This window comes from Salmo salar, chromosome ssa19 (assembly GCF_905237065.1).
Source record: "Salmo salar chromosome ssa19, Ssal_v3.1, whole genome shotgun sequence".
Lineage (NCBI taxonomy): Eukaryota > Metazoa > Chordata > Actinopteri > Salmoniformes > Salmonidae > Salmo > Salmo salar.
Window position 1 is genome coordinate 4496355 of NC_059460.1, and position 23883 is coordinate 4520237.

A 23883-nucleotide genomic window follows, 5' to 3' on the forward strand; every position below is an offset into this window, starting at 1 on the left:
AAGTAGTGACCCGCGACATATGCCTAGTTTCCTGAAACGTGTCCCATATTTCATGTCTATAGACATGGCTGTAGTGGACCCAATGCATAATCTTTTACTGGGGACAGCAAAACACGTATTTACCATCTGGAAGAATATTGGTGTGCTGGATGAATACTGGAATACTAAGAAATATTAAGCTTAGCATGCAAACCTCACCGGCCACATTTGTCAACCAGCCTTTTTAGCTTGTTCTTTAATCAATGACACCTTTTGTGTTTTATGTTTTTTGATAACATTTGATCTATTTTATTGCCGTGCTTGTTTTTTCCTTTTATTGTTTTAAGTGTGTTGCTATTTTAAATGCACTTCAAGCAAAGCTTGAATTGAGGTTTGATTTGATATTGGATCTTTAAATGATGATTGAATGAATATAGACTGCATTAACTTTGTAGTTTATTATTCTTATTATTAACTTCTTATGGCTCAAATCCCGTTAACGGGATCGATTTGACAACATTCGGTGAAATGGCAGAGCGCCAAATTCCAAAACAATTATTAAAAATATTTAACTTTAATACATTCACAAGTGCAATACACCAAATTAAAGCTGAACTTCTTGTTAATCTAGCCACCGTGTCAGATTTCAAAAAGGCTTTACGGCGAAGGCAAACCATGCTGTTATCTGAGGATAGAACCCCATCAAACACAGACAATCATATTTCATCCCACCAGGGGCGACACAAAAGTCAGAAATAACGATTTAATTCATGCCTTACATTTGAAGAACTTCTTCTGTTGGCACTCCAATATGTCCCATAAACATCACAAATGGTCCTTTTGTTCGATTAATTCCGTCGTTATATCTCCAAAATATTCATTTATTTGGCGCGTTTGATAAAAAAAACACCGGTTCCAACTCGCGCAACATGACTACAAAATATCTTAAGTTACCTGTAATCTTGATCCAAACATTTCAAACAACTTTCCTAATACAACTTTCGGTATTTTTACGTAAATAATCAATAAAATTTAAGATGGGATAAACTGTGTTCAATACCGGAGGAAAACAAAGTGGCGCGTTCCAGGTCGTGCGCATCAAAACATTAGAGAGCCCTAGGCTGGACCCTCGTTCTGGACAGCCGTACTTCTTCATTTCTCTAAAGAAAAACATCAACCAATTTCTAAAGACTGTTGACATCTAGTGGAAGCTATAAGAACTGCAAGCATATTTCTATTAAAACAGGTTTACCATAGAAAACCAATGGAAAACAGATTGACCTAAAAAAAAAATGTCCCTGGATGGATTGTGCTCGGGTTTTCACCTGCCAAATCAGTTCTGTTATACTCACAGACATTATTCAAACAGTTTTAGAAACGTTAGTGTTTTCTATCTAAATCTACCAATTATATGCATATCCTAGCTTCTGGACCTGAGTAGCAGGCAGTTTAGTTTGGACACACTTTTCATCTGGACGTGAAAATAGCGCCCCCAAGCCTAGAGAAGTTTTAAGCCATTTTTTGAATGTATGAACTAGGTTATAGGCCTACTAAATAGATGTTTGGAGTAGGTTTCCTGCTGAGCTGAACTGGGTGTGATATGGGGATAATAGACACGGTCTTAGGGGCTATTATTATGTGTAAAGATCCATGGCCTTCCAGAGCTGACTGGTCAAGTTCTGTTTTTATTCTAACTTCTCAATACTAAGCTTCTACTTCTTATCATTAAAGATATTCTGACTTTCATGTACAGACGCGGAAACAGGCCATTTTTACGAAGTGTTGGATTATTTATTCATCTGCATATAGGGCAAGAGCTGATGAGTTTTGCCTGTATAATATCACCAGAGGCCATGGGTTACGTTATACTGAAATAAATCCAGCTGTGTACACCTAGACAAAGAAAACAAACAGATCTAGGCCTTGATATGCTATTAATTCTCTCATATGACCTGGTGTTCTCACACAGCCCTATTTGTTTTTGACACTTACCACATTGCCCTCTTTAGAAGAAATGAATGGGCCATTATTATGAAGTGCAGGATACTTCTGTCTTCTTCTGTTACCACACAGTCAGTCTTGTGGTTTTGAGTGTTTTCACGTCTAAGCATACATGTTGAAAAACCTCGTGAATGTCTTCACTTCTTTTACTCTTAAAGCTTTAGTCTTTATCACTTAGTCAAATTGTCACAAAAGCTTAGGTGTCTTATCCCGAAAACTGCAGTTTCTTTTCATTCCTCAAACTTATCACCAAAGTGTCTCTTACTACTGACCAAGGTCTCAATGTCACCAAACTCTCTGTTATCATGTAACCAAAGTTCAGTGTGCCACACCTGACGTTTTGTCTACTATCACTGAAGTACTCAATATCTAAAGCTTCATTCCTCTGATCATACTGTAGTAGAGAGATGTCTGCCATCACTAGTGCTGGCTGTAGAATCAGATGAGTAAAGTAGAGAAAATGTACTTTTATGTCCCTATCTTTCTTTTACTCAGCTCTGAGTCATCAGTCTTTGCCTCACTCATCAGGGAGTGGAAGGGTGGGAATGAGTAACGCTGTTAAAAATAAAATAAAAAAGTAAAAATATATACAGGACCAGTTTGGACAAACCTACTTGGCATTCTCTCAACCAGCTTCATGAGGAATTAGTCTTGAAGGAGTTCCCACATGCTGAGCAATTGTTGGCTGCTTTTTCTTCATTCTGCCGTCCAACTCATCCCAAACCATCTCAATTGGGTCCAGGTCAGGTGATTGTGGAGGCCAGGTCATCTGATGCAGCACTCCATCACTCTCCTTGGTTAAATAGCCCTTACACAGCCTGGAAGTGTGTTTTGGGTCATTGTCCTGTTGAAAAACAAATGATAGTCCCACTAAGCGCAAACCAGATGGGATGGCGTATCGCTGCAGAATGCTGTGGTGTGACCTTAGTGTCTCCTCCAGAGGAGGCTACGCTAAGCAAAGGTAACTCGGGCTAATTACCTGCTGAAGCGCCAGTCTTATCTGGGCACAGCTCACCATGACTAGGCCGCCGCTGTCCGACTTAGCCCCAGTGGGCACCAGAAAAAAGGCCTGTGTCATTTCTGAAATATATTGTGCCCACCAATGCTAAAGTGCCATACTAAAGTAGTATCTAGCATGCTGATAGACTGAAGGAATAGAAACCGAAGTCATTCCTGCTGTCTTCAGAGATGATGTAGCCTAGTATGCCTCTATTTGTTCTAGCTGACTACCTCCAAGGCATTGTAATAAACCTCTTATTTTGCTTCTACGTCGTTGTCCCACCTCATCCCTGATTCTACATTTCACAAAAACAATCCCCAACACCAGGATCCTTGATGTCAGACCCCGGGGCTGTATGGATTACCTGCATTATTAGTAGCAGCTAGCCCCCCAGGTGAGTGAGGCTGGAAACAACACACCACCATATCCACCCAATGATCGGGCCAGGTAGAATTGTAGCTAGCCACAGGGGAACCTAGGAGGAAACTCTTTTAGCAGTGCAGTGGTCACACAATCTTTTCTCTACTGAGTTAAAAAATAAAAAATGTAACCCCTCCACCCCTTTTCGGAGGACAAATATCTTTGTTTTTTTACAGCTTTTTTGCTACATATACATTTTACATACATGGTACTTTTATACAGTTGAAGTCGGAAGTTTACATAAACTTAACTCGTTTTTCAACCACTTGACAAATTTCTAGTTAACAAACTGTAGTTTTGGCAAGTCTGTTAGGACATCTACTTTGTGCATGACAAGTAATTTTTCCAGCAATTGTTTACAGACAGATTATTTAACTTATCACAATTCCAGTGGGTCAGAAGTTTACATAAACTAAGTTGACTGTGCCTTTAAACAGCTTAGAAAATTCCAGAAAATGATGTCATGGGGTCTGAAGCTTCTGATAGGCTAAATGACATCATTTGAGTCAATTGGAGGTGTACCTGTGGATGAATTTCAAGGCCTAACTTCAAACTCTGCCTCTTTGCTTGACATCATGGGAAAATAAGACCTCAGAAAATAAATTGTAGACCTCCACAAGTTTGGTTCATCCTCATCTGTACAAACAATAGTACGCAAGTATATACACCATGGGACCACGCAGCCGTCATACCGTTCAGGAAGGAGATGCACTCTGTCTCCTAGAGATGGACGTACTTTGGTGTGAAAATGCAAATCAATACCAGAACAACAGCAAAGGACCTTGTGAGGATGCTGGAGGAAACAGGTACAAAGTATCTATATACACAGTAAAATGAGTCCTATATCGACATAACCTGAATGGCAGCTCAGCAAGGAAGAAGCCACTGCTCCAAAACCGCCATAAAAAAGCCAGACTACGGTTTGCAACTACACATGGGGACAAAGATTGTACTTTTTGGAGAAATGTCCTCTGGTCTGATGAAACAAAAATAGAACTGTTTGGCCATAATGACCATCGTTATGTTTGTAGGGAAAAGGGGGATGCTTGCAAGCCGAAGAACACCATCCCAACCGTGAAGCACGGGGGTGGCACCATCATGTGGTGGGGGTGCTTTGCTGCAGGAGGGACTGGTGCACTTCACAAAATAGATGGCATCATGAGGAAGGGAAATTATGTGGATATATTGAAGCAACATTTCAAGACATCAGTCAGGAAGTTAAAGCTTGGTTGCAAATGGGTCTTCCAAATGGACAGTGACCCCAAGCATACTTCCAAAGTTGTGGCAAAATGGCTTAGGACAACAAGTCAAGGTATGGGAGTAGCCATCACAAAGCCCTGACCTCAATCCTATAGAACATTTGTAGGCAGAACTGAAAAAGCTTGTGCGAGCAAGGAGGCCTACAAACCTGACTCAGTTACACCAGCTCTGTCAGGAGGAATGGGCCAAAATTCACCCAACTTATTGTGGGAAGCTTGTGGAAGGCTATCCAAAACGTTTGACTCAAGTTAAACAATGTAAAGGCAATGCTACCAAATACTAATTGAGTGTATGTAAACTTCTGACCCACTGGGAATGTGATGAAAGAAATAAAAGCTGAAGTAAATCATTCTCTCTGCTATTATTCTGACATCTCACATTCTTAAAATAAAGTGAGATAACTGACCTAAAACAGTGAATTTTTACGAGGATTAAATGTCAGGAATTGTGAAAAACTGAGTTTAAATGTATTTGGCTAAGGTGTATGTAAACTTCCGACTTCAACTGTATATAACAACAATACATTACCAAACAAACTCTTTAATACCAACCCTCTGCCACTCTCAGCCCATCCCACCTATCACCATAGACCGCCCTTGTTTTGGTTTCTCTACTGAGCTTTCTCCACTGCTAATTAGGACTAGCACGTATAGGCTAAGTGGATTTGCATCCTGCAAGATTAGCAACATGTTCACCATGCCAACCAGACCGCTGTTTCTCTAGGATTAGGCCTAGATGTTCGTTTTATTCTCAAGTGTTATTGTAGTAGAAGCCTATGTCATTATTTTTTAAGACTGTAATGTCAAATGAACTGTCAAGTGGCGCTAGTTAAAGGAAACCTCCTTGACGATTATGTAAGAGATGATTCACAACAGAGGAGATCCGTGTCGTCTGAAGAGCGACTCTATTAGCTTTGTGTCCCAGGTGAGGGCTCTCAGAACAAGACAGCTTTTTTCCCCAAGCTTTATTCTTTCATGATAAACACAAGCCTCGGAAGAATGACTGCCTTCTCCCTGTTATTGTTTGCCTGGTCTTCCTTCTCTTTGTGTCTGATAATATTTTTTTGCAGCAAGTGGAACCTGTAAAACTGGAGAGGAGGCTTATACTGCTGTGCATATTAACTTTGAAATTGCGTCTGTGATTTCTCCATCTCTTTCTTCTTTGTTTCGTAGAATAATAGAGGCTTGGAGAATTGACGGCAGAAACTGACTACGCTCTCCCTTTCTTCCAGAATATAGTACATGGAGCTAGCTATTTAAGAAGCGTTATCCAATTTAATTTATGTTTCATCCAGTATAAAAGGGTGGGAAAGTATATATTGATTGAGAACCTGAAAATAACCATCTCTCTGGAAGATGTGAGTATGAAGACGTTACAAAAACTAACTTTAAATTCTAAGAAGTAAAGTAAATAAATACACTACATGACCAAAAGTATGTGGACACCTGCTCGTCGAACATCTTATTCCACAATCATAGGCATTAATACGATATTGGTCCACCGCCTTTGCTGCTATAACAGCCTCCACTCTTCTGTGAAGGCTTTCCACTAGATGTTAGAACATTGCAGCGGGGACTTGCTTCCATTCAGCCACGAGCATTAGTGAGGTCGGGCACTGATGTTGGGCGATTAGGCCTGGCTCGCAGACAGCGTTCCAATTCATCCCGAAGGTGTTCGATTGGGTTGAGGTCAGGGCTGTGAGCAGGCCAGTCAAGTTCTTCCACACCGATTTAGACAAACCATTTCTGTATGGACCTTGCTTTGTGCATGGGGGCATTGTAATGCTGAAACAGGAAAGGGCCTTCCCCAAAACTTTTTGGTACCCTTCCCCAAATCTCTGCCTTGACACAATCCTGCCTCAGAGCTCTACGGACAATTCCTTCGACCTCATGGCTTAGTTTTTGCTCTGACATGCACTGTCAACTGTGGGACCTTAAAATAGACAGGTGTGTGCCTTTCCAAATCATGTCAAATCAATTGAAATTACCACAGGTGGACTCCAATCAAGTTGTAGAAACATCTCAAGGATGATCAATGGAAACAGGATGCACCTGAGCTCAATTTCGAGTCTCATAGCAAAGTGTCTGAATACTTATGTTGAAGAGGGGGACATTATATGCTGAAGTATGTGAGAAATACTTTGCAAACAGTTCTCTATCTAGGGCTAGGCCTAGGGTAAGCATACATATTAAGCCCTCTTCCATTTTTGGATTTAAGTGTGTGTGTGTGTGTGTGTGTGTGTGTGTGTGTGTGTACACACTACCATTCAAAAGTTTGGGGTCACTTAGAAATTAGCTTGTTTTTCGAAAAAAAAATAAAAAAATTGTCCATTTTTAAAATAACATCAAATTGATCAGAAATACAGTGTAGACATTGTTAATGTTGTAAATTACTATTGTAGCTGGAAACGGCTGATTTGTTATGGAATATCTACATAGGCGTACAGAGGCCCATTATCAGCAACCATCACTCCTGTGTTCCAATGGCACGTTGTGTTAGCCTTTTAAAATGATAAACGTGGATTAGCTAATTGACCATTAAAAAACCCTTTTGCAATTGTGTTAGCACAGCTGAAAACTGGCCTTCTTTAGACTAGTTGAGTATCTGGAGCATCAGCATTTGTGGGTTTGATTACAGGCTCATAATGGCCAGAAACAAAGACTTTCTTCTGAAACTCGTCAGTCTATTCTTGTTCTGAGAAATGAAGGCTATTCCATGCGAGAAATTGCCAAGAAACTGAGGATGTCGTACAACGCTGTGTTTATACTCCCTTCACAGAACAGCGCAAACTGGGCCATTGTCCTGTTTTTGTCTTTCATTCATCCAGTTGATTAAGTTTTTTGGCCCACCACCTGTACCTTTGTAATACAACAGTAGAGATGGAGATTTTTAACCGTCAGCTAGGCTTTAGGAGAACAAGTTTAACTAATTAGTTTAACTAATTAACCAGAATAGCAGTACAGCAAATGTGACTCTGCTATCAGATCATTCATTGAAACTTGTGTGTGTTATGGTCTTTGTGCATGGCCTCTTATCCACGGAGGGATAACCAAGCAATAACACACCTGATTTAACTAATCATGTCTTGATTGAAGTCTATGATTAGTTGATTTGTTCAATCAGGTGTGGTAACCTAGTGTTTAGAGCTTTGAGCCAGTAACCGAAAGTAACTGAAACTTTGCATAACATTGTCTTTTGTGTATTTTTATAACCCAAACCATTGGGTTACAAATGCAGAAGACACATTTCAGTTGAAGTCATTCTGTTGTACAACTAACTAGGTACCCCCCTTTCCTTACAAACAATAAGGGAAAACAACAAAGAAGGCAAAGCGAGCACCAGAAAGAAAATGTTCCAATTCTTGCAAGACCACAAATATCTGCATACTTGATCTGCACAAACATTAGTGAAGCGCGTGGGCTCTCCTCGAAGAGAGAAGTTTGTCCTGCTCAGTAAAGCCTCAAACATAAATTGTCCACAACGCTGAAATGTGCTACTTCTATGTGAATTAATGAGGAGGCGGAACACACCTCAATTCAAACTCTTTTTAGAAAACACAACTTGTTAGAAAATAATTAGAAATTGACAAGTGGAAACACAGCCTATAGATAATAAGCAGGCAGTGTGTGTTAACTGTCCTGTTCCGTAATAGTCACATTTTGGAACAGTGAGTGCATTCTGACATCAAACAACTACTGCTGGGGCAACCATTAGAGATATTTAGAACTCACGTATGACAAGGTTGAAGGGTACATTCGGTACCAATTAAGCCCAGTCCGGACTTTTCACGTATTTTATCAAATGTTTTTATCTTATAACACATTTTTGTAAGTAAAGTCCTAAAACTTCACATGAGAGATTACTCTTTCATTTTATCTTACAGAAATAAGGATAGTATATGTTAGAAATGTCTAAACTTAGATTTTGGTAGGCTTAGTAGGTACACTTACCCTATGCCTTTTTTTCTGACATGGCAAAGATAGTATGATTAGCCCAGTCCTTCGGTGTGAGTAGTGGTGTTTGTCGCTTTATGTTGTGAATAATAAAAACAAATAGTGCCCCCGGTGGCTATGGGAGGTAATATCGCTCCCAAGGCTGATGCACTGGGCTGTGGGCCAACCTTGGAAAGGCAGCACTAATGACTGTCACACAAAGGCCAAATGTCTAACGGCGAGGCGGGGGAAGCCGGCGGCGGCTTGGCTCACGGCTTGACTCTCACACCGGCGCTCAGAATGTGGAGCACAGCCAGCCGGCCATGGTGGCATACTCCATCATCACTGCCTGCAGCACTGACCATACCGCCTCTAACTTGGCCCTCTGTCCTTTAACCGTTGCCCTCTTATCTGCTCTCCTCTTTGTTCCTCCCTTTATTCATAGTGTTCACTACCTTTTCTGGATATAGTCACCCCCCCCCCCTGCTATTCCTTATGCTTCCTTCCTCTGTTCACCTACTCCTAACCAGTAACCCTAAGCTCTCAATCTATTTACCTTTCCCTCTCTTCATAACAGGAGGGGAGCCCTCTGCTCTTTGACTTTCCTAGTTCACTTTTGTGCTCAGTGATTGGTTAAGGTGATACAGTAGCATCCTCTCCTCAGGGCTACAGTGAATGAAGATGAGGAGGAGTATAATGGGCAGCTTGGCTGCAGGGTGTCTAGTGGAAACAAATGTGAATGCAGCAGGGTTTTGTGCAGGAAAGTGGTTATCTTGCATTTCATTGCCACTGAGAGCTCTTGGCCCCAAGCCTAGGTCTGCCACACTAAGAAGCTGAAGTGGGCCCTTTTTGAGCAGCTCCACAGAACACAAGGCCAAGGACAGAAGAAGGTGGGTGGGTGGATGGGGGTTCCCGCAAGCATACAGGAAAGAAGTGATAGTTGGTACCACAGGCTATGCCAGATCATGATCTCTTCATTAGTTAGATGTAATAATGCTTCAATGCAAAAACTTTTACTATTATGCATACCGAAACGGATTACTGTTTAAAAAATGTAATAAAATAAAATGTTATGTCACATGCGACAAATGTATTTATTTATTTATATATATATATATATTTTTTTTTCTTTAACCTTTTTAACGAGGCAAATCAGTTAAGAACAAATTCTTATTTACAATGACGGCCTACCCCGGCCAAACCCGGAAGACGGTGGGCCAATTGTGCACCGCCCTATGGGACTCCCAATCACCGCCAGATGTGATACAGCCTGGTACAACAGGTGTAGACCTTACCGTGAAACGCTTACTTACAAGCCCTTAACCAACAATGCAGATCAAGAAATAGAGTTAAGAAAATATTTATTAAATAAACTAAAGTAAAACATTTAATACAAATTAACAGAATAAAATAACAATCAATACAAATCCCTCAATGGCTGCTACAGACCAGTAACATTGAATGAGTTCATCATGTTGCTCCAGCGAGCACCAAAACAATATATTTTACAGTGGCCTTCCTTTGCCAACAGTTTGGGTTTTACTTTTGGTGATGAAGAAGGAGGTCTGAAAGTTATTAAAATAACTGCCGGGGAAATTCTGTTTGAAAAACATGAAGTGTCCCTTTGTTGTTGTTGTCTTGTCATCCTCAGAGTGGAAGCATACAGGGCTGTGGAGAGGTGTCTGTCTGTAAGGTAAATCCATTCAAATTCAATCACTTTTTGAGAACATCCCTTTTGATTAAAAAAAAACTTCCAATACATGTTTGCCCATTTGAAGAAATGGTCAGAAAGTGACTTTTTGGACCTGAATGCCAAAACATTCAGGAGATAAAGGTGCTCAAAGTTGATCCATTTTGCATACCCCACCATACCATGAGACATCCATGTCTTCATCACTGGAAAAGATAAACGGTTGAGTGTGATATCATTTATAAGTTTACAAACAGGGTTGTCAAACTACATAATAACATTTTCACAGCCAAAAAATGTTTTAATAAAAATTAAGACATTTTTCTGCCCTTAATGTCAGTTATCAAAAAATGTGTAAACGACTATTTTTTTCATATTCACATATGTTGTAGATTAGACCCTACTTTACATAATCTGAGGTTATATTGTGTTGTGCTCGCCATCGGTTGTGGCACAACATGCTCTTGAATAAATGGTGGGTGTCATTTCAATCAAGAAATATAATTAATAGAATGGAACTATCCCTTCAGACCACTGCAATTTAGCTGGTACACCATTGAAATGTACATTTTTACTTGAAATTACTAACCCACCCTATGTCGATTTGTCAATTTACAGTGCCTTCAGAAAGTTGAATGGCTGTGATAGGAGAAAACTGACAATAGATCAACAATGTTGTAGTTAAGCCACAATACTAACCTGAATGTCAGGGTGAAAAGAAGCCTGTACAGAATAAAAATATTACAAAACATGCATCCTGTTTGCCATAACGTGATTCTAACATGTGTAGGCGGGTGATGATACATTTTTTTTGATTTAGTCCATTTTGGATTCAGGCTGTAACACAACAAAATGTGGAGTAAGTCAAGGGGTATGAATACTTTCTGAAAGAGGATTGACAGTATAATTTAATACAACAGATGTTCCCATTCAAGTCAATATTCTCTGTGTGGACCTCCAACTGTAAAAAAATGTGCCAAAGAAACGTACTTTATGTCCTGAATACAAAGTGTTATGTTTGCGGCAAATCCAACACAACACGTTAATGAGTACCAGTCTTCATATTTTCAAGCATGGTGGTGGCTGTATCATGTTATGGGTATGCTTGTCATCGGCAAGGACTAGGGAGTTTTTTTAGGATAAAAAGAAACAGAATAGAGCTAAGCACAGACAAAATCCTAGAGGATTGGTTCGGTCTGCTTTCCAACAGACACTGGGAGACAAATTCACCTTTCAGCAGGAAAATAACCAAAAACACAAGGCCAAATATACACTGGAGTTGCTTACCAAGACGGCACTGAATGTTCCTGAGTGGCCAAGTTAAAGTTTTGACTTAAATTGCCTGTCTAGTAATGATCAACAACCAACTTCACAGAGCAAAAAAAAATGTACAATCCAGGTGTGCAAAGCTCTTAGACTTACCCAGAGCTGTAATTGCTGCAAAACGTGATTCTAACGTGTGTAGATGGGTGATAATTTTTTTTTATTTAGTCCATTTTGAATGCATGCTGTAACACAACAAAATGTGGAGTAAGTCAAGGGGTATGAATACTTTCTGAAGGAGGATTGACAGTATAATTTAATATAACAGATATTCCCATTCAAGTCAACATTCTCTGATGTGTGGACCTCAAACCATCTTTGTGGTACCATTTGAAAGTAGAAATGTACATTTTATACCCATTTTAGTAGGCTACCTTTTATCAGCCAACATGTATTCAAGAGCATGTTGTGTCTCAGCCGATGACGAGCACAACACAAAAACCTCATTATGTTAATTAGGGACTAAGCTACAACATGCGAATATGATTTATTTAGTTGTTTAATGTGTTTTTTTTAATCATTGACACTAAGGGCAAAAATGATTCTTAATTTTCATTAGAACATTTTTGGGGGTGAAAATGTTAATATAGTTTGACAACCCTATATGGATACACTGAGTATACACAACATTAAGAACACCAGCTCATTCAATGACATAGCTTTCACCTGGTCAGTCTATGATCCCTTATTGATGTCACTTGTTAAATCCACTTCAATCAGTGTAGATGAAGGGGAGGAGACAGGTTAAAGAAGGATCTTTAAGCCTTGAGACAAGGATTGTGTACGTGTGGCAGGCAGAGGGTGAATGGGCAAGGCAAAACATGGAAGTGCCTTTGAACAGTGTATGTTTGTAGTCACGTCGTAGCCTCTACAGGCACAATTCTCACATGCACACATTGACTCGAGTGGCCCTGTTGCCACAGTAACCTTAAAGGGGCTGCTGAAAATTTGTCTCATCTGTGATATTTAGCTTAAATTAGTAATATACCACATTGCATCTTAATAGTAATACATTCCTTGTTTTAGAATACATTATCAATTTTTTGTTGTTGTTGTGTAATCAATTAATTAATTAATTAATTAATGCAACCAAAATATTTTGATTGGTAGAAAATCTGAGTGGTAGGCACTGCCTTTATCTCTTGAATGTTTTGGCATTCAATAAAAAAAAAAGTCAATTTCTGAGCACTTATACAATAAGCAAATATGTATGGACGGTTTTGTTCAAATCAAAAGGTGTGCTGTCGAAATTGATTGAAATCAAATAGATGTACCCTTTTGACTGTGTGTGTGTGTGAACATGGTCTTTCTCCCTAGCAGTGGGCTGCTCCACTAAGCCATAGAGAATTGAGTGAACAGCAGAGTACCGTGGGAAATGCACTTCACTTCAAATTGCAAGTGTAACGGTAGGGTCGTGTGAGGACAGTTTCTGCTGTCATTGTTTTAGGGAGAAGTGCCCTGATCACAGTTTCTGTCTTCGTTGGAGTTGGACTATGAGTTAGCAAAGTGGTTTTAGAGATGGACCTAATCCCCAGACCTCTTGTTTTTTAGTAATGGATACTTATTTCTGATTCATTTTATGCGTTTGAAAGATGAATACTGTGAATGTTCAAGTACTTACTGCCTGATTGTTAGTGTTTTGAGGTTTCTTAACCAGGCTCTCTGTTACTCTTCTCTAAGGGTAGCTTTTTCCTAACTTCTCTGTGTTAGTGTTGGAGTGTTAACTACTGGACAGTAGCTAAGTCCATTCCCAGTTGGAGAGTTTATCACTAATGGCTTCTGAAAGCAATGGGACTTCCTTTCCCTCTCACTACCCTGGGCTACTAGTGGGTACACTCACATGGCCACGATCACACACAGAGACACACCAGGGTTCTATACAAAATTTTACACCGGTGCCACAAACTTTTTCAGATGTTTGACAGCAGCGCCTCTCTCTGACTGACAGATTATATTTAGGCTGTAAACTGAAATAAAAGATCCTAGAATGTTTCATACTCACAAATTTCTCTCAAATGTTGTGCACAAATTTCTGTACATCCCTGTTATTGAGCATTTCTCCTTTCGCCAAGATAATCCATCCACCTGACATGTGTGGCATATCAAGAAGCTGATTAAACAGCATACTCATTACACAGGTGCACCTTGTGCTGTGGACAATAAAAGGCCAGTCTAAAATGTGACTCACCACCTGGATTAGGTCTTATATAGCAAAATGTTTTTTCTACACTGGATAAAAGTAGAGACTCGGAGCTACGAAATGGCATATCATACACTACATTTGAGGATCAATGGGAAAGTAAATCTGCTTTGAAAGTTGATCAACTTGTAAACTCGCTTTTGAGAGAATTGCATTTGAATGTTTTGGTAGCTAGTGAAGAGCTCTTCTTTATCTACACCCATTCAGCATCGTTCACACTCTCTTAAGCTTTAGCCCCACCCATCTCGTTTCACACTCGGAGCGCACACCTGATGCTCTGGCCGATGATTTGTTTACCTATGGATAACATGAAAACAGCCTAAACAGCTCTGCTGGCAACAATTTCATTACGCTTTTTTGCAGACGTTTACTGACACTTACCATATTCAACTGGTGTTGTACACATGTCATGTAATGTTAGCTAATGAGCCAGCCAGCTCACGTTAGCTACGTTAACAATGAACAAAGTTCCAACAATGCCTAACATTAGGCTCCAACTAGAAAAGCAAACTTTTTTCAGTTGCTCGTAATTTAACAATTGTATTTGTGTTTACAGAGGGCATACAAGTTTGTTATTAAGGCACATGAAAGTTCACATGTTCGAGAAGGCATTTATGCCCAAAAAATGCATTTTGATTAAAAAAAAAAGTTTTATGTTCAAACAGCTCTCCTGTGAAGTCGTGACTTGCGACATACGCCTAGTTTCCTGATTCGAGTCACAAGTGCACCTTTGTCACACAACGCAATGCCACAGATGTCTCAAGTTGAGGGAGCGTGCAATTGGCATGCTGACTGCAGAGCTGTTGCCAGAGAATTTAGTATTTATATCTACCATATGCCACCTCCAACGTCGTTTTAGAGAATTTGGTAGCATGTCCAACTGGCCTCACAATCGCAGACCACGTGTAACCCTGCCAGCCCAAGACCTCCACATCCGACTTCTTCACCTGCAGGATCAGCCACCCAGACAGCCACCCGGACAGCTGATGAAACTGTGGGTTGTGCAACCGAATCATTTCTCAGAGAAGCTCATCTGCGTGCTCGTCATCCTCAAAAGGGTCTTGACCTGAATGCAGTTCGGTGTTGTAACTGACTTAATGGGCAAAGGCTCACCTTTGATGGCCACTGGCATGCTGGAGAAGTGTGCTCTTCAAGGATGAATCCCGGTTTTAACTGTACTGGCAGATGGCAGACCGCGTGTATGGCGTTGTGTGGGTGAGCGGTTTGCCGATGTCAACATTTTGAACAGAGTGCCCCATTGTGGCAGTATGCTTATGGTATGGACATGCATAAGCTACAGACAATGAACACAATTGCATTTTGTCGATTTTAATGCACAGATATACCGTGACAAGATGAGAGGCCGATTGTCATTCCATTCATCTGTCACCATCACCTCATGTTTCAGCATGGTAATGCACTGCCCCATGTTGGAAGGATCTGTACATAATTCCTGTAAGTTGAAAATTTCCCAGTTCTTCCATAGCCTGCATACTCACCAGACTTGACACCCATTGAACATGTTTGGGATGCTCTGGATCCACTTGGACGAAAGCGTGTTCCAGTTCCCGCCAATATCCAGCAACTTCGCACAGCCATTGAAGAAGTGGGACAACATTCTACAGGCCACAATCAACAGCCTGATCAACTCTATGCGAAGGAGATGTGTTGCGCTGCATGAGGCAAATGGGGGTCACACCAGATACTGACTGGTTTTCTGATCCACACTCATACCTTTTTATTTTTAAGGTATCAGTGACCAACAGATGAATATCTGTATTCCCAGTCATGTAAAATTCATAGATTAGGGCCTAATGAATTCATTTTAATTTACTGATTTTCCTTATATGAACTATATAAAAATTGTTGCCTGTTGCATTTATATTTTTGTTCAGTGTGTGTGTGTGTGTGTGTGTGTGTGTGTGTGTGTGTGTATAGTGTATATATACACACACACATACACACACACTCACGCACCCTTGCACTTTGTTCAAATAATGCAGCATTTCTTCCAGAAAACTGTTGAAATTTTGGTGTCCACATATGTATGTTTTCAGTGTCTGAATAATTTTACTAAATCTTAGTTAATTCCACAAAGAAATCCAAAAATGGCCCAGACAATATTATTTGCACCATCTAGAAGTATTTAGAAATAACTAGATTTCAAGCAGGTGATTCTCATTTACTTTGGAATTGAACTCACCTGTGGTGAGTTGAAGGTGCCTGCAGTATAAACATCACATATTCAACCAGTTTAAATAGAGAAAAGGACTCATTCTCCTGTTTTGTGGCACTGTTTGTACCACAATGAGCATGGACAAAAGAAAGAACCAGAGAATTATCTGAGGATGTTAGACACAAGATTGTAGCCAAGCATGGACAATCTCAAGGCTACAAGTCCATCTCCAGAGACCTTGATGTTCCTGTTTCCACCGTACGTAATGTTATCAAGAAATGTAAGGCTCATGCCACTGTAGCCAACCTCACTGGACGTGGCCACAAGAGGAAACTTGATGGAATATTGCAGCGAAGGATTGTTTGAGTGGTGGAGAGAGCACCTCGGTCAACTGCCACACAGATTCAACCTGACCTTCAGACACAAGGTACTACAGTTTCAACTCGCACCATCCATTGCCAACTCAATGAAAGGGGGTTATATGGTAGGAGACCCAGGAGGACCCCACTGCTGAGAGAAAGACATAAAGCCCGACTGCAATTTGCCAAAACACACTTGAACATGCCAAAATCCTTCTGGGAAAATGTCCTGTGGACAGATAAGACCAAATTAGAGCTTTTTGGTAAAGTACACCATTTCTATGTTTTGGGGTTGCTTTGCTGCCCCTGGGTGCCTTGAACATGTGCATGACATCATGAAATCAGGAGAATACCAAGGTATTTTGGAGCGCAATGTCATACCCAGTGTCAGAAAGCTGGGTCTCTCTTCCAGCAGGACAGTAACCCCAACACACCCAGAAGTGGTCAGCAAAAAAGCACCCTTCTAATCTGGGAGAACTGGAGCAGTTTGCACAAGAGGAGTAAGCCAAACTGCCAGTACAGAGGTGCAGGAAGCTCATTGATGGTTATATGAAGCCCTTGGTTGCAGTTATTTTGACCAAAGGCTGTTCTACTAAGGCTGTGCTGTGCTGTGCTGCTATTAAGTCTAGGGTGTCAATGCCACTTGTTTATTTTATGATTTAAATGGATATATTAACTTCTGAATCAAAAACAAAGGTTCTGTGAAATAAAGAATTGTGGAGACAATACTTTGTTCAATTTCAACTTTTTATGGAAAATTGTGAGTTACTTGAAAAAAGTGCAAGGTTGCCAATATTTTTGGCCACGACTGTGTATGTATATATTGTGAAAGGCTGTACCTATTCACTGACAAAATCCTAAGCGGGACAGCACGAAATGAAATGCAGAGACGTTACTTCAACAAAAAGAAGGAATAGTCTCCGGCTCATAGGAATAGTCTCACTCTCCCCCCTCAGTCAGGCACAAACAATAATCAGTCAATTGGCCTTAGGTGAGCTCATCAGTAGTGGCTGTACTGCGGCCCACATCCAGGGGAGGGTGCAGTCGGACCACTTCATCCGGCTGATCACTCACAATTCCCTCACTATATATATATATATATATATATATATATATATATATATATATATACAGTACCAGTCAAAGGTTTGGACACACCTACTCATTCAAGGGTTTTGTGTGAAGACATCAAAACTATGAAATAACACATGGAATCATGTAGTAACCAAAGGGTTAAACAAATCAAAATATATTTGAGATTCTTCAAAGTAGCCAACCTTTGTATTGACAGCTTTGCACACTCTTGGCATTCTCTCAACCAGCTTCATAAGGAATGCTTTTCCAGCATTCTTGACGGAGTTCCCACATATGCTAAGCACTTGTTGGCTGCTTTTCTTTCACTCTGTGCTCCAACTCATTACAAAACATCTCAGTTGGGTTTAGGTTGGGTGATTGTGGAGGACAGGTCATCTGATACAGCACTCCATCACTCTCCTTGGTTAAATAGCCCTTACACAGCCCGGAAGTGTGTTTTGGGTCATTGTCCTGTTGAAAAACAAATTATAGTCCAACTAAGCTCAAACCAGATGTGATGGCCTATCGCTGCAGAATGCTGTAGTAGCCGTGTTGGCTAAGTGTGCCTTAGATTCTAAATAAATGATAGACAGTGTCACCAGCAAAGCACCATCACACCTCCTCCTCCATGCTTCACGGTGGGAACCACACATGCAGAGATCATCCGTTCACCTGCTCTGCATCTCACAAAGACACAGCGATTGGAACCAAAAATTGCACATTTGGACTCATCAGACCAAATTACAGATTTCCACCGGTCTAATGTCCATTGCTCGTGTTTCTTGACCCAAGCAAGTCTCTTCTTATTGGTGTCCTTTACTAGTGGTTTCTTTGCAGCAATTTGACCATGAAGGTCTGATTTCACACAGTCTCCTCTGAACAGTTGATGTTGAGATGTGTCTGTTACTTGAACTCTGTGAAGAATTTATTTGGGCTGCAATCTGAGGTGCAGTTAACTCTAATGAACTTATCCTCTGCAGCAGAGGTAACCATGGGTCTTCCTTGCCTGTGGGGGTCCTCATGAGAGCCAGTTTCATCATAGCGCTTGATGTTTTTTTTTGCGACTGCACTTGAAGAAACTTTCAAAGTTATTGAAATGTTCCAGATTGACTGACCTTAATGTTTTAAATTTTTGATGGACTTTTGTCTTCTATATACCACCCCTACCTTGTCACGACACAACTGATTGGCTCAAACGCATTAAGAAGGAATGAAATTCCACCAATTAACTTTTAACAAGGCACACCTGTTGATTGAAATGCATTCCATGTGACTTCCTCATGAAGCTGGTTGAGAGAATGCCAAGAGTGTGCAAAGCTGTCATTAAGGCAAAGGTTGGCTATTTGAAGAATCTTAAATATAAAATATATTTTTATTTGTTTAACACTTTTTGGTTTACTACATGATTCCATATGTGTTATTTCATAGTTTTGATGTCTTCGCTATTATTCTACAATGTAGAAAATAGTAAAAATAAAGAAAAACCCTTGAATGAGTAGGTGTTCTAAAACTTTTGACAGGTAGTGTAGCTTAATGCTATTTTGTAAGATGCAGGTGTTGGTATCACGACATGTCAGTCTGACATTAAATGGTAGGCGACAGGATACGATGTAGGCGTCATGCAGGCGTTTAGTCAGGCGGTGGTATCACAACATGTCAGTCAGATGTTCAATGGTAGGCGACAGTAGCTCATTATTGACTCTTTTCTCTACCTGCTGTATCGCTCTCTTTCTCTCTCAATCTCACACACACATACATAGCACTACAGCAACATTTGCACTCCTCCCTCTTGTCACTCCTCCTCTCTCACCTCCTCCGCAGCTCAAAGTGACCCTTCTCTCCACCTCTGGGACCCATGGGTAGAACAGGAGCAGAGAGATATGTCTTGGTCTATTAAAGGACCTCTTCGGTTGTAGCTGTGCTCTTGCCTGAAAGGGTTTAATGGAGTTGAACTAAGGGCAATTAGCTGGCCAGGACACATGGTGCTCCAGTGGAGCTGTAGTGGAGCAGTGGGACTTACCCGGGCCAGTCCAATCGCCGTCAATCTTAGAGAGAAGGCTTCTCATATTCCCCGTACTACATAAAAGCACACAGTACAAGGCATAAGGAATATAGACTCACAATGCTTTTCAAAAGAGTGCACAGAATCATATTAAAAGGGAGATACACACCTCTTTGGATGTAGTCTACAGTCAGTTCTGCTTCATATGCCTTTACAATGAACTGAATGGACATACTCTGTCTACCACCACTCTTAAAACTAGGCTACATTTCATCAGAATTGCGAAAGAATGTAGAATCCAGTCAATTCTACTACACTTTTACACGGACAAAGACCGAGATGGATGTATTTCCTACTGTGTAGCACCACTGTAACACACATTGAAATTGTATAACGCTCTATTATTAATAGTGACAGATGTACCCTGGCTAGTGAGTGCCGGAGTCGGTGCTAGTGGTGCTAGCTCTTAGCACCTGATCCATTTCTCTCCCCATGTCTGTGTTCACACATGAGTGCTTTGATTGACGATGACATTTATGGGCTCCGCTTGAACAACACCCCGTGTCGAGTGTCCCCAGGGGCATCCCGATCCCTCGCCTCCATCAGCCTGGCACACTCTGGAGTTGGTCAACCGTGCCAGTCCCCGTGGATGGGCCGTATGAACACATCTAGTTAGAACAAATCCTAGTTAAAAACACATCCTAGCTTGATTTGTTTTCAGTTGGAACACACATCCTGTTCCTAGTTGGAACACACACATCCTATTCCTAGTTGGAACACACACATCCTATTCCTAGTTGGAACACACACATCCTGTTCCTAGTTGGAACGCACACATCCTGTTCCTAGTTGGAACGCACACATCCTGTTCCTAGTTGGAACACACATCCTGTTCCTAGTTGGAACACAAACATCCTGTTCCTAGTTGGAACACACATCCTGTTCCTAGTTGGAACACACACATCCTGTTCCTAGTTGGAACACACACATCCTGTTCCTAGTTGGAACACACACATCCTGTTCCTAGTTGGAACACACACATCCTGTTCCTAGTTGGAACACAAACATCCTGTTCCTAGTTGGAACACACACATCCTGTTCCTAGTTGGAACACACACATCCTGTTCCTAGTTGGAACACACCCATCCTGTTCCTAGTTGGAACACACCCATCCTGTTCCTAGTTGGAACACACACATCCTCTTCCTAGTTGGAACACACACATCCTCTTCCTAGTTGGAACACACACTTCCTATTCCTAGTTGGAACACACACTTCCTATTCCTAGTTGGAACACACACTTCCTATTCCTAGTTGGAACACATCCTAGTTAGAACACATGCTAGTTATTCTAGTTCTAGAATTCCATTCTAGAAATGGCCTAAACACACCAGCAAGGCCAAAGCCCCAATCCAAGATGAAAACACAACAGTCAGTGCCTATTTAAATAAATGTAGTGCTTTGATTCTAACTCACTCTATTTGGCCCTCCCCTTCTGTCTTCTCCATTAGAATTTGCCAGAGGGAGGACGATAGAAGTTGTTAGATTAGATGGTCCCGGTGTTTCACCATTCCAATAAGTGTCAGTCAGGTGGATGGTTGTGAGAGGGTTGTATATGGTTGTGAGAGGATTCACTCTGTATTCTCCTGCAATAGAAGCAGCAGCTTCTTCTGCTGTCTCTGTCTGTCTGGTTCCTTTCATCACAGGGGCATTGTGTATGGATTTACTGCCCTCAATGCCCCCAGGGGGAGATTTGATTCCACTGCACTGGCTAATCTCTGTCTCCTCTCTCTTCCCCTCTTTATCTCTCTCGCTCTCTCTCTCTCTTTCCATCATTCTCTCTTTACTCTCTCTTCTTTTTTTCTACTACTTATCTCAAATCTTCTTTTTACTGTCTGCTCCTTATATCTCCCCCCCCCCCACCTTCATACAGCCACTCTCACTCCCCGGGCTCCATGGCGGCGGCGGTGCAAGGCAGCGAATGGTCTTGCGGCCGATGCACCTTCCTGAACGCAGGGGCGGCTCCGCGCTGCTCCATCTGTGAGGCACCTCGCCAGAAGCCTGACCTAAACCAGATCCTGAGGCTGAGCAGCACCGAAGAGCAGCAACGCTGGGCCTGCCCCCGCTGCACCCTCAACAACCCCCAGGGCTCCGGCGCCTGCACCATCTGTGGCTTTGGACCCTCGCCAAGCACCCCCACGCCGACCACAACCATGGCCACCATCGCCAATGGCCTCGTGCCGCCGGAGACTCCCACGCCTGTCATGACTCCCACGGTTCTCCTGGAGCCACGCGGGCAGCAGCCGTCCAAGGAGGAGGCACTGAGGAGGTCAGAGAGCAACGGGGAGGTGGGGGGCCTGAGTGGCCCGGGTGGACCCGAGGGGCAGCAACACCACCACTTGGGCTGGGCGTGCCCGCGATGCACACTTCATAATACTCCTGTTGCACTGTCGTGTTCGGCCTGCGGGGGACCAAGGAAACTGTCGCTGCCCAAGATCCCCCCCTGAGGCGTTGGTGGTGCCCGAAGTGCGCACACCCGTGCTAGGGTTTCCCGTCCACGTGGCCCCTGCCCCCCCGCTCCTCATTGACTTGACGGATGACTCACCCACTGCTGCCGCCCCCTGCGAACCCCAGGAGCCCCCCCACAGCCACTTGCCCCCACCGCCACGCTCCTCGCCTTTCATGCCCTTCTCTTCTCTGCAGAACAACCCGGTGCCCCGCAGCAGGAGAGAGGTGCCCCCACCGGGGCGTCCGCCCAACCCTAACCCCAATGCCCCAAGCCCAACTTCTCCCTCCACGGCCTGCGTGCTGCCCCAGCACTGCCCTGCCCTCTGCCCTGCCAAGCCCAAGCACGCCCAGCCCCAAGAGCCCTCCTTCCCCAGCAAGCGCCACAGCATCCTGGAGGAAGAGGACGGCACCCACCCCCCTTCCTTATCACACCTCCCACACCCCCGTCACATCGCCACCCACCTGGAAGTGCCATGGATGCTCCCTGCCCAACCTGAGCGACTCGTCCAAGTGTGAGGCATGCCACTCGTCGCGGGCCGGCACCGACCTCATCGACCTGGTGGGCTGCGATTTGGTGCGCTTCACACCAGCAAACCCCTCCAGTCCGGACTCCAGCACCTGGGCCTGCTCCAAGTGTACCCTACGCAACCCCACCGGGATGACCAAGTGCTCGGCCTGCTGCTCCTCCAAGCCGCACGGCTTCCAAGAGCCTAGTTCTCACTGCTGCCTGCACTGCAGGCTCCCCGGCCCCTGCTACTGCTCCTCAGCCTCCTCCACATTATCTTCTGGACACAAAGCCAGAAAACAGGCCCGGGTCTACCCCTCGCCCTCGGCCACCAACACCTCCTCCTCCTCATCCTCGTCCTTCTCTTCCTCGTGCACACTGCTGCAGGAGAAGCAGTGGGCCTGTCCGGCGTGTACGCTACTCAACGACATCAAGTCGAAGAACTGCGCAGCATGCCACACACCTCAGCAGTACCTGACACTGCGCAAGGTGGCCAAGCCGCTTAAGAGGAGGGAGAGCATGCATGTGGAGGCGAGGCGGCGCAACGACGAGGGCGAAGCCAAGGAACTCTGGGAGAACATCACTACCTTCTGTCGAGAGGTAAGCCATCTGGAAACATGACTTTGGGAAATTGATTGTGTTTATGATTTTCAACAGCTAATAGTTTTCTTAATAAAGAGCATGGGTCAAGACAACTGACATAATATGCTAGCAACTTAAATCAGTTTCCATGTACAGAACACAATTTTTTTCCTGCTGGGTGGTGCCTGGTAGCCATTTTGTTTCTTAAGAGCTCACCACTGACACGTCAGCATCTCTTTCAATGGAGATGAATAGTCAACAAGGTACCCAAACAGCATATTTCATTGTGCCATGAAGAGTGAATCCATTAGGGTTATTTTACATGCGTCACACTGCAACACTGAAATGCCATACAGCACAGTACAGGGTTTTCTCTGGATGGAAAAGGGGCTTAGGTGGTGGGCGTGACAGTAATTAAGGAACGAGCCTTGGCTTGTGCGAGCTGGAACAGGCTCCTGCACTGTGAGCTATCTCCTTTTTCTGTGAGCGTGAGGCAGGTTGATGTACAAGTACAGAGAATTTCGCAGTTTTAAAGATGGTTTCCTGCAATTATTATTTGCATTTTTCCATGGATAATGCTGTGTTCTTTTGCTCAAACATAATAACAAAATGAATACTACTAAATTAATTGTTTTTGGCATTTTCAATTATCCCTAAGTGTTTTGCTTTTATTATGGTGATTGTTAGTTCTCAAAGGTTATATTATTACAAAATATATAGGTCCATTATCTTTTCTACATACTTTATTTCTGTTTTTACTCATTTAAGTTTACACTGAAAGCATTTTTCCATACAGAAAATAAAAACTACCAGTCGTTTTCAGTCTTTAGTTCACACAATGAGACATGAATCATCATTTATTTTTAACTTAGG

The 23883-nt window shown here is 42.4% G+C and overlaps 1 protein-coding gene across 1 annotated transcript in view; it reads left to right on the forward strand.

Annotated features, from left to right (window-relative positions):
- Positions 1 to 23883, forward strand: part of LOC106578335 (calpain-15) — a 68471-nt gene that overhangs the window by 4891 nt on the left and 39697 nt on the right. The window contains 3 exon segments of the mRNA XM_045701996.1: positions 21349 to 21913; positions 21915 to 22379; positions 22381 to 23028. Coding sequence (XP_045557952.1) covers positions 21349 to 21913; positions 21915 to 22379; positions 22381 to 23028 — 1678 coding nt within the window.